Genomic DNA, 12,198 nt, shown 5'->3' with positions numbered 1-12,198 from the left:
GGTACATTATCATCAGTTGTAGTCGTGTGTACATTATCATCAGTTGTAGTCGTGTGTACATTATCATCAGTTGTAGTCGTGTGTACATTATCATCAGTTGTAGTCGTGGGTACATTATCATCAGTTGTAGTCGTGTGTACATTATCATCAGTTGTAGTCGTGTGTACATTATCATCAGTTGTAGTCGTGTGTATATTATCATCAGTTGTAGTCGTGTGTGTACATTATCTTCAGTTGTAGTAGTCGTGTGTTGTATATTATCATCAGTTGTAGTCGTGGGTACATTATCATCAGTTGTAGTCGTGTGTACATTATCATCAGTTGTAGTCGTGTGTATATTATCATCAGTTGTAGTCGTGTGTATATTATCATCAGTTGTAGTCGTGTGTACATTATCATCAGTTGTAGTCGTGTGTATATTATCATCAGTTGTAGTCGTGGGTACATTATCATCAGTTGTAGTCGTGTGTATATTATCATCAGTTGTAGTCGTGTGTACATTATCATCAGTTGTAGTCGTGTGTATATTATCATCAGTTGTAGTCGTGTGTACATTATCATCAGTTGTAGTCGTGTGTATATTATCATCAGTTGTAGTCGTGGGTACATTATCATCAGTTGTAGTCGTGTGTATATTATCATCAGTTGTAGTCGTGTGTATAATATCATCAGTTGTAGTCGTGTGTATATTATCATCAGTTGTAGTCGTGGGTACATTATCATCAGTTGTAGTCGTGTGTATATTATCATCAGTTGTAGTCGTGGGTACATTATCATCAGTTGTAGTCGTGTGTACATTATCATCAGTTGTAGTCGTGTGTACATTATCATCAGTTGTAGTCGTGGTGTAGCATGTATTATCATCAGTTGTAGTCGTGTGTACATTATCATCAGTTGTAGTCGTGGGTACATTACATCATTTTCAGTTGTAGTCGTGTGTACATTATCATCAGTTGTAGTCGTGTGTACATTATCATCAGTTTTAGTCGTGTGTACATTATCATCAGTTGTAGTCGTGGGTACATTATCATCAGTTGTAGTCGTGTGTACATTATCATCAGTTGTAGTCGTGTGTACATTATCATCAGTTGTAGTCGTGTGTATATTATCATCATTTGTAGTCGTGGGTACATTATCATCAGTTGTAGTCGTGTGTACATTATCATCAGTTGTAGTCGTGTGTACATTATCATCAGTTGTAGTCGTGTGTATATTATCATCAGTTGTAGTCGTGGGTACATTATCATCAGTTGTAGTCGTGGGTACATTATCATCAGTTGTAGTCGTGTGTACATTATCATCAGTTGTAGTCGTGTGTATATTATCATCAGTTGTAGTCGTGTGTACATTATCATCAGTTGTAGTCGTGGGTACATTATCATCAGTTGTAGTCGTGTGTATATTATCATCAGTTGTAGTCGTGGGTACATTATCATCAGTTGTAGTTGTGGGTACATTATCATCAGTTGTAGTCGTGTGTATATTATCATCAGTTGTAGTCGTGGATACATTATCATCAGTTGTAGTCGTGTGTATAATATCATCAGTTGTAGTCGTGGGTACATTATCATCAGTTGTAGTCGTGTGTATATTATCATCAGTTGTAGTCGTGGGTACATTATCATCAGTTGTAGTCGTGTGTACATTATCATCAGTTGTAGTCGTGTGTACATTATCATCAGTTGTAGTCGTGTGTATATTATCATCAGTTGTAGTCGTGGGTACATTATCATCAGTTGTAGTCGTGTGTACATTATCATCAGTTGTAGTCGTGTGTACATTATCATCAGTTGTAGTCATGGGTACATTATCATCAGTTGTAGTCGTGTGTACATTATCATCAGTTGTAGTCGTGTGTATATTATCATCAGTTGTAGTCGTGGGTACATTATCATCAGTTGTAGTCGTGTGTACATTATCATCAGTTGTAGTCATGTGTACATTATCATCAGTTGTAGTCGTGGGTACATTATCATCAGTTGTAGTCGTGTGTACATTATCATCAGTTGTAGTCGTGTGTACATTATCATCAGTTGTAGTCGTGTGTACATTATCATCACTTGTAGTCCTGTGTACATTATCATCAGTTGTAGTCGTGGGTACATTATCATCAGTTGTAGTCGTGTGTACATTATCATCAGTTGTATTCGTGTGTACATTATCATCAGTTGTTCGTGTGTACAGTATCATCAGTTGTAGTCGTGTGTACATTATCATCAGTTGTAGTCGTGTGTACATTATCATCAGTTGTAGTCGTGTGTACATTATCATCAGTTGTAGTCGTGTGTATACATTATCATCAGTTGTAGTCGTGGGTATATTATCATCAGTTGTAGTCGTGTGTACAGTATCATCAGTTGTAGTCGTGTGTACATTATCATCAGTTGTAGTCGTGTGTACATTATCATCAGTTGTAGTCGTGTGTACATTATCATCAGTTGTAGTCGTGTGTATATTATCATCAGTTGTAGTCGTGTGTATATTATCATCAGTTGTAGTCGTGGTTACATTATCATCATTTGTAGTCGTGTGTACATTATCATCATTTGTAGTCGTGTGTACATTATCATCAGTTGTAGTCGTGTGTACATTATCATCAGTTGTAGTCGTGTGTACATTATCATCAGTTGTAGTCGTGTGTACATTATCATCAGTTGTAGTCGTGTGTACATTATCATCAGTTGTAGTCGTGTGTACATTATCATCAGTTGTAGTCGTGGGTACATTATCATCAGTTGTAGTCGTGTGTACATTATCATCAGTTGTAAGTCGTGTGTACATTATCATCAGTTGTAGTCGTGGGTACATTATCATCAGTTGTAGTCGTGTGTACATTATCATCAGTTGTAGTCGTGTGTATATTATCATCAGTTGTAGTCGTGTGTATACATTATCATCAGTTGTAGTCGTGGGTACATTATTCATCAGTTGTAGTCGTGTGTACATTATCATCAGTTGTAGTCGTGTGTATATTATCATCAGTTGTAGTCGTGTGTATATTATCATCAGTTGTAGTCGTGTTTATAATATCATCAGTTGTAATCGTGGGTACATTATCATCAGTTGTAGTCGTGTGTATATTATCATCAGTTGTAGTCGTGGGTACATTATCATCAGTTGTAGTCGTGTGTATATTATCATCAGTTGTAGTCGTGTGTATATTATCATCAGTTGTAGTCGTGTGTATATTATCATCAGTTGTAGTCGTGTGTACATTATCATCAGTTGTAGTCGTGTGTACATTATCACCAGTTGTAGTCGTGTGTACATTATCATCAGTTGTAGTCGTGTGTATATTATCATCAGTTGTAGTCGTGTGTATATTATCATCAGTTGTAGTCGTGTGTATATTATCATCAGTTGTAGTCGTGTGTACATTATCATCAGTTGTAGTCCTGTGTACATTATCATCAGTTGTAGTCGTGGGTACATTATCATCAGTTGTAGTCGTGTGTACATTATCATCAGTTGTAGTCGTGGGTACATTATCATCAGTTGTAGTCGTGTGTACATTATCATCAGTTGTAGTCGTGTGTACATTATCATCAGTTGTAGTCGTGTGTACATTATCATCAGTTGTAGTCGTGGGTACATTATCATCAGTTGTAGTCGTGTGTACATTATCATCAGTTGTAGTCGTGTGTACATTATCATCAGTTGTAGTCGTGTGTACATTATCATCAGTTGTAGTCCTGTGTACATTATCATCAGTTGTAGTCGTGGGTACATTACCATCAGTTGTAGTCGTGTGTACATTATCATCAGTTGTAGTCGTGTGTACATTATCATCAGTTGTAGTCGTGGGTACAGTATCATCAGTTGTAGTCGTGTGTACAGTATCATCAGTTATAGTCGTGGGTACATTACCATCAGTTGTAGCCGTGTGTACATTATCATCAGTTGTTGTCGTGTGTACAGTATCATCAGTTGTAGTCGTGTGTATATTATCATCAGTTGTAGTCGTGTGTATATTATCATCAGTTGTAGTCGTGTGTATATTATCACCAGTTGTAGTCGTGGGTACATTATCATCAGTTGTAGTCATGCTTATATTATCATCAGTTGTAGTCGTGTGTATAATATCATCATTTTTAGTCGTATGTATATTATCATCAGTTGTAGTCGTGTGTACATTATCATCAGTTGTAGTCGTGTGTATATTATCATCAGTTGTAGTCGTGTGTACATTATCATCAGTTGTAGTCGTGTGTACATTATCATCAGTTGTAGTCGTGTGTACATTATCATCAGTTGTAGTCGTGTGTATATTATCATCATTTGTAGTCGTGTGTATAATATCATCAGTTGTAGTCGTGGGTACATTATCATCAGTTGTAGTCGTGTGTATAATATCATCATTTGTAGTCGTGTGTATATTATCATCAGTTGTAGTCGTGGGTACATTATCATCGGTTGTAGTCGTGTGTACATTATCATCGGTTGTAGTCGTGTGTACATTATCATCAGTTGTAGTCGTGTGTATAATATCATCATTTGTAGTCGTGTGTATATTATCATCAGTTGTAGTCGTGGGTACATTATCATCAGTTGTAGTCGTGTGTATAATATCATCATTTGTAGTCGTGTGTATAATATCATCAGTTGTAGTCGTGGGTACATTACCATCAGTTGTAGTCGTGTGTACATTATCATCAGTTGTAGTCGTGTGTATATTATCATCAGTTGTAGTCGTGTGTATAATATCATCATTTGTAGTCGTGTGTATATTATCATCAGTTGTAGTCGTGGGTACATTATCATCAGTTGTAGTCGTGTGTATATTATCATCAGTTGTAGTCGTGTGTACATTATCATCAGTTGTAGTCGTGTGTACATTATCATCAGTTGTAGTCGTGTGTATAATATCATCATTTGTAGTCGTATGTATATTATCATCAGTTGTAGTCGAGTGTATATTATCATTAGTTGTAGTCGTGTGTACATTATCATCAGTTGTAGTCGTGTGTATAATATCATCATTTGTAGTCGTATGTATATTATCATCAGTTGTAGTCGAGTGTATATTATCATTAGTTGTAGTCGTGTGTACATTATCATCAGTTGTAGTCGTGTGTATAATATCATCATTTGTAGTCGTATGTACATTATCATCAGTTGTAGTCGTGTGTATATTATCATTAGTTGTAGTCGTATGTACATTATCATCGGTTGTAGACATGTGTACGTTATCATCAGTTGTAGTCGTGTGTACATTATCATCAGTTGTAGTCGTGTGTATATTATCATCAGTTGTAGTCGTGGGTACATCACCATCAGTTGTAGTCGTGTGTACATTTTCATTTGTTGTAGTTTTGGGTATATTATCATCAGTTGTAGTCGTGTGTACATTTTCATTTGTTGTAGTTTTGGGTATATTATCATTAGATGAAGTTGTCTGTTGATTGGCATTACTAATATTAACAGTATTATTATTTGTATTGTTGATGTTGTCGTGATTTTCCAAGTTATTGTGTTGATTGTATTGATTAACATTGCTAGGATTTATTGTGAACGTGAAGTTTGCTTTTTTAAGCGATGCGATCATTTCACTAAATGTGTTATTGTTCATACTTGCTGTGTTAACAGTTAATATGGCTGCAGACGATCCATTAATTTCCAAACTGGTAGTAAAAGCACTATCGTCTATGTTGTCGGTGAAAGACTCGTAGGAAGGCTCATTGATAGCAGCAGTCCCCATGTTAACACTGTCGGCAGTCGACACTTCACTATCCATGTTGAATGTATTTGTATTCGTAGTTACGTTGCCAAAAGCGGATTCATTGTCATTGTCAATGTTAAACTCTTGAATACTCTTGTGTGTTGTAGAAGCTCTGGCGTTCAAGTAGCCATCTGGCACATTGCCGTCTGTATTTTCAATTTCTACGGTTGATATTTCTGTATTAGAGCTGGTACGTAAAATAGAATCCGATTCAGTGGTATCAACGTTACCGGCACCCATCAACTGTACTGTTATTCCAAAAGTACTGGTTTCAACATTCTTCTCACTAGTCGTTCGTTGAATAACAGAACTAAAAGTAGTGGCGCCATCGTTTCCAGTACTAATCGAAGTACTGATACGACCATCGCCAAAGGATGGAGCTGTTTTGGCTGGTAGGGATGTCCCAACTGTAACACCACTTGACCTGGTGGTCCCTATTGTCGGTATATAATTAGAACCTCCCTTTAGTATCATTATTGTGGTACTTTGTTGATTAGCACTAGGCAACGAATGATATATGAGTTCCTGTGATTGGCCCACTGTTGATATTGGGCGAGACGTCGTATGAGATGTGAGTTCCTGAGATTGACTCATTTTTGATGTTGGATGAGACGTCTTATGAGATGTGAATTTCTGTGATTGAGTCGTTGTTGATGATGGGTGAGACGTCGTATAAGATGTGAGTTCCTGAGATTGACTCAATGTGGATTTTGGATGAGACGTCGTATGAGATGTGAGTTCCTGAGATTGAGTCATTTTTGATGTTGGATGAGACGTCGTATGAGATGTGAGTTTCTGTAATTGACTCAATGTGGATGTTGGGTGAGACATCGTAAGAAATGTGAGTTCCCATGATTGACTCAATGTGGATGTTGAGTGAGACATAGTATGAGATGTGAGTTCCCGTGATTGACTCATTGCTGTTGGTGGGAATGAATAGATGGAAGAATCTTTTGAACTCGACGAGGATGCTTAAACAGAAGTAATAAAACATTAGATGTTCTTTTGTGATTGACAACAAATCCTTGACTCTGTGCACAACAACAAATGAAACAGGTAGTTTAGTCTTGTGATGTGCATCAAAACGATCTATTAACGGTACACTTCTCTCTAACCTTCTTAGGAAGGCCTGGATAGTGTATTGTAACAGTGATAGTAACTTCTGAACAATTGAGGAAGGTATGTCAAAACATAAATTTTCAAATAATTGTACTATCATTAAAAGGGAATGTTGTATAAATTGTATTTCTATGTGGTAATGATTTTTCTTGTCCTTTTAGTTTGTATAATAAAAGTCTATACAATAGACAAATCAATTGTCATTTTTCTTGTGCACGAACTACCTGAACATCTACGTATGTTAGCTGGATAATTACAGATTCAAAATCCCCGTTTCTTACGGAAATTCGTAGATTCATACTTTTTTGTTCATATACCACGGTATTTTTAATGCTTATTGATTCTGTACATAACATGTCTTTTTAACAATATATATGTATTTTTATGACGAATACGAAGCATAACAAGAGGCCCAGGGGGTCTGTATCGCTCATCTGTTTTGCAATGCCAGGTAATGTTCTGAATACAGATTCATTGTTTCTTTTCCGAAGGAACTTGAATATTTACTTCTAATTCCCCTATTGGGCCTCACTCTTTCTGCTCCATGGGGTCAAAGCAAAAAAATATTTAAAAGATTTTACCCTTCCCCGAGGTTTTTCTGTGCCAAATTTGGTTACAACCCATGCAGAGCTCTATGACTAGTAGCGATTTAAAGGATTTACCTCTATTTCCCCTCTTGGGCCCCGCCCCTCCTGCCCACGGGGCGTCAGAGCCAAAATGGATATAAACTCCGTTCCCCTTCCCCCAAGGACGTTTCTGTTTTAAGGGAAATTAAGGGGGAACAACAATAGCATATAAGGTATCTAGATAATCCGTACATACCATTAATAATGAGAACACTACAGATAAACACGAGTACTATACATGTATAATCCGTACTTACCTTTAATGATGAGAACACTACAGATAAACACGAGTCCTGTATAATCCGTACTTACCTTTAATGATGAGAACACTACAGATAAACACGAGTCCTGTATAATCCTTACTTACCTTTAATGATGAGAACACTACAGATAAACACGAGTCCTGTGTAATCCTTACTTACCTTTAATGATGAGAACACTACAGATAAACACGAGTAATCTGTATAATACCTTACTACCTTTAATAATGAGAACACTGCAGATAAACACGAGTCCTGTGTAATCCTTACTTACCTTTAATGATGAGAACACTACAGATAAACACGAGTCCTCTATAATCCTTACTTACCTTTAATAATGAGAACACTACAGATAAACACGAGTCCTGTGTAATCTTTACTTACCTTTAATGATGAGAACACTACAGATAAACACGAGTCCTGTATAATCCGTACTTACCTTTAATAATGAGAACACTACAGATAAACACGAGTCCTGTATAATCCTTTAATAATGAGAACACTACAGATAAACACGAGTCCTGTGTAATCCTTACTTACCTTTAATAATGAAAACACTACAGATAAACACGAGTCCTGTATAATCCGTACTTACCTTTAATAATGAGAACACTACAGATAAACACGAGTCCTGTGTAATTCTTACTTACCTTTGATAATGAGAACACTACAGATAAACACGAGTCCTGTATAATCCTTTAATGATGAGAACACTACAGATAAACACGAGTCCTGTATAATCTGTACTTACCTTTAATAATGAGAACACTACAGATAAACACGAGTCCTGTATAATCCTTACGTACCTTTAATAATGAGAACACTACAGATAAACACGAGTCCTGTGTAATCCTTACTTACCTTTAATGATGAGAACACTTCAGATAAACACGAGTCCTGTGTAATCCGTGATTACCTTTAATGATGAGAACACTACAGATAAACACGAGTCCTGTGTAATCCTTACGTACCTTTAATGATGAGAACACTACAGATAAACACGAGTCCAGTATAATCCTTACGTACCTTTAATAATGAGAACACTGCAGATAAACACGAGTCCTGTGTAATCCTTTAATGATGAGAACGCTACAGATAAACACGAGTCCTGTATAATCCTTTAATGATGAGAACACTACAGATAAACACGAGTCCTGTGTAATCCTTACGTACCTTTAATAATGAGAACACTACAGATAAACACGAGTCCTGTGTAATCCTTACGTACCTTTAATAATGAGAACACTACAGATAAACACTAGTCCTGTATAATCCTTACGTACCTTTAATAATGAGAACACTGCAGATAAACACGAGTCCTGTATAAGCCGTACTTACCTTTAATGATGAGAACACTACAGATAAACACGAGTCCTGTGTAATCCTTACTTACCTTTAATGATGAGAACACTACAGATAAACACGGTCTGTACTGTACATGTATAATCCTTACTTACCTTTAATGATGAGAACACTACAGATAAACACGAGTCCTGTATAATCCTTTAATAATGAGAAACACTACAGATAAACACGAGTCCTGTGTAATCCTTACTTACCTTTAATAATGAGAACACTACAGATAAACACGAGTCCTGTATAATCCGTACTTACCTTTAATAATGAGAACACTACAGATAAACACGAGTCCTGTATAATCCTTACGTACCTTTAATAATGAGAACACTACAGATAAACACGAGTCCTGTATAATTTGTACTTACCTTTAATAATGAGAACATTACAGATAAACACGAGTCCTGTATAATCCTTACGTACCTTTAATTGTGAGAACACTACAGATAAACACGAGTCCTGTGTAATCCTTACTTACCTTTAATGATGAGAACACTACAGATAAACACGAGTCCTGTGTAATCCGTACTTACCTTTAATGATGAGAACACTACAGATAAACACGAGTCCTGTGTAATCCGTACTTACCTTTAATGATGAGAACACTACAGATAAACACGAGTCCTGTGTGATCCTTACGTACCTTTAATAATGAGAACACTGCAGATAAACACGAGTCCTGTGTAATCCTTACGTACCTTTAATAATGAGAACACTACAGATAAACACGAGTCCTGTGTAATCCTTACGTACCTTTAATAATGAGAACACTACAGATAAACACGAGTCCTGTATAATCCGTACTTACATTTAATAATGAGAACACTTCAGATAAACACGAGTACTGTATAATCCTTACGTACCTTTAATGATGAGAACACTACAGATAAACACGAGTCCAGTATAATCCTTACTTACCTTTAATAATGAGAACACTACAGATAAACACGAGTCCTGTGTAATCCTTACTTACCTTTAATGATGAGAACACTACAGATAAACACGAGTCCTATATAATCCTTTAATGATGAGAACACTACAGATAAACACGAGTCCAGTATAATCCTTAAGTACCTTTAACGATGAGAACACTCCTTACGTACCTTTAATGATGAGAACACTACAGATAAACACGAGTCCTGTATAAGCCGTACTTACCTTTAATGATGAGAACACTACAGATAAATACGAGTCCTGTATAATCCGTACTTACCTTTAATAATGAGAACACTACAGATAAACACGAGTCCTGTGTAATCCTTACGTACCTTTAATGATGAAAACACCATAGATAAACACGATTCCTGTAAAAATCCATGTTATTGCTATTTTAGCCATGACGTCATATGTTGAACTTTTCCTATTTACATTTTTATTCTAAATGGAGCAAGACTGTCAAATCAACCTGTAAAATACAAGGAACGATTTATTGAAGTAAAACAATAGTGCAGTTAAAGTAATATTTACTGGGTATACAGCTAAAATCTACCAATATAAAAATGAAGTAATAGAATACAAATCACTATAAGAATTGTAGCATTTTATATGTAGAAGGGATCGCAGCATATAAACATGAGTTATAAGATACTTGCTGACTTATACGAATCATGCCGGATGAAATAAATAAGCCAAACGAACAGTACAACAGTATAATATAAACCGCGTTAAAACAGAACGTAATACTTACATAAAGAGTGGTGTTTTACCGTTTATCCTAGAAAGGTCTGGGTCCAAACCTAAACCCTAGCACAAACTTGTCAATCTTTCAATAATAAAATATGAATAATTAAACCTGCGTAAACCAGCGACATGGATACTTACTTCTAAACCATTCCCTCGGGATCCTTCTCTCGGGATACAGCTCTCGTGAGACATCGTCAGAACTGACCAATCAAATACTGTTACCAGGGCTATATACGGTGTAGTATTGTATAAGTCGTCACGGTGACTGATTTTTCACAGCCTCAGAGTTTACCTGTAAATATTAACCTAGATCGTAGGTTAATATAGCTCATAATTGATAAATACATCAATTCGATCGGTTGTTGACTGTGACATAGCGACTTATTTTCCCATAAACACTTTAAAGTTGTGGCAAGGACACTAATAATAGTAACACACGCAAAATATTACACTGCCGAAATCACTGGATATCAGGCGGATTATGTGATAAAAGTATATTAACATGGAAATAGAAACTCATCATCTTGATAGCGACACTAAAACTATCATACGGACACTATAACCCTGCTGGTTACTTGAAAATATTCTCTCATATTTACAGGTTTTTGTATTTACTATTGCCGACAGGAGTGGTAGAGTACGTATTGTTGGTGGAGATTGTACATTATTTAAAGAAAAAGAAAAGAAAAAGAATAAAAAAAACCCACATCTATTCTAACGCACTTTCTAAATTCTAGGTATAAGTAACCGCGCCATCTTTTCCGCCGCTTCCAAACTTACGTATGGCATCACCCCTTAGCAACACTCTCATTTTATAAGTTATCTATGAGTATTTATACGCTATGAAATTAGATGTAAAAAAATATCTGTATGTTCTGCCTAAGGTATGGTTTCTACTCGCTTTAATTAAGTATTTTAATTATTGCATATTAAGCAGAAATTTCGCAAAATTTGTTGTTATGAAAAATGACCACTCCCCTTCCCATGAAAACAAAATCGACAAAACAAAACAAAAACAAACAAACAAACAAAACATATTCCAGTACAGTGATGATCTGTTCGATTACCGTTAAAAATCTTTATCTGATTGGTGAATATTCTAGAGTTATTTCCCTTTGTATACAACAGGAAATAAGTAACCCAAACAAACATCATGGCGAGCGACGTGATCCCCGCTAGAAATGCCCTGATTATTGCCGGCATTACATTCGGACTGGGTGTGTTTGTTGGATATAAAATCAAAACTTACAGACTTCGTTATCTACAGTGGAAGAAAAAGAAACTCATGAACCAACTCAACAAAACGTGTGAAGAAATCAATGTTGCTGCTACATGATGAAATAACTCTAGTTTGTGATTTTGTGTAATCGTCATTTTACATCAGAAGTCAGTACGAGACATGGAAATGTAAACGATGAATAAACTGTGTGTTTGG

The 12,198-nt window shown here is 36.1% G+C and overlaps 1 protein-coding gene across 1 annotated transcript; it reads right to left on the bottom strand.

The window, feature by feature from the left end:
* Positions 1 to 5,381: 5,381 nt before the first annotated feature.
* LOC138319701 (uncharacterized) lies at positions 5,382 to 10,955 on the bottom strand. Its single transcript, XM_069262846.1, has 4 exons — positions 10,902 to 10,955; positions 10,294 to 10,348; positions 5,572 to 6,690; positions 5,382 to 5,395 (listed from the first exon to the last, which is right to left on the bottom strand). The coding sequence occupies exons 1-4, from the start codon at positions 10,953 to 10,955 to the stop codon at positions 5,382 to 5,384; spliced, it is 1,242 nt and encodes a 413-aa protein (XP_069118947.1).
* Between the last annotated feature and the right edge of the window lie 1,243 nt (positions 10,956 to 12,198).

This window comes from Argopecten irradians, chromosome 3, assembly GCF_041381155.1.
Source record: "Argopecten irradians isolate NY chromosome 3, Ai_NY, whole genome shotgun sequence".
NCBI classification, from domain to species: Eukaryota; Metazoa; Mollusca; class Bivalvia; order Pectinida; family Pectinidae; genus Argopecten; species Argopecten irradians.
The sequence above is the reverse complement of the archived record's forward strand: the minus strand, read 5'-3'. Positions and strand labels throughout refer to the sequence as shown.

Excerpts from the sequence above, each read along its gene's own strand:
- LOC138319701 (XM_069262846.1), bottom strand. The coding sequence starts at position 10,955 with ATGTCTCACGAGAGCTGTATCCCGAGAGAAGGATCCCGAGGGAATGGT. Across the intron at positions 10,349-10,901 it reads CCCGAGGGAATGGTTTAGAA|GTACGTAAGGATTACACAGG; the intron begins GTAAGTATCCAT and ends TCATCATTAAAG. Across the intron at positions 6,691-10,293 it reads TAGTGTTCTCATTATTAAAG|CATCCTCGTCGAGTTCAAAA; the intron begins GTAAGTACGGAT and ends CTTCTGTTTAAG.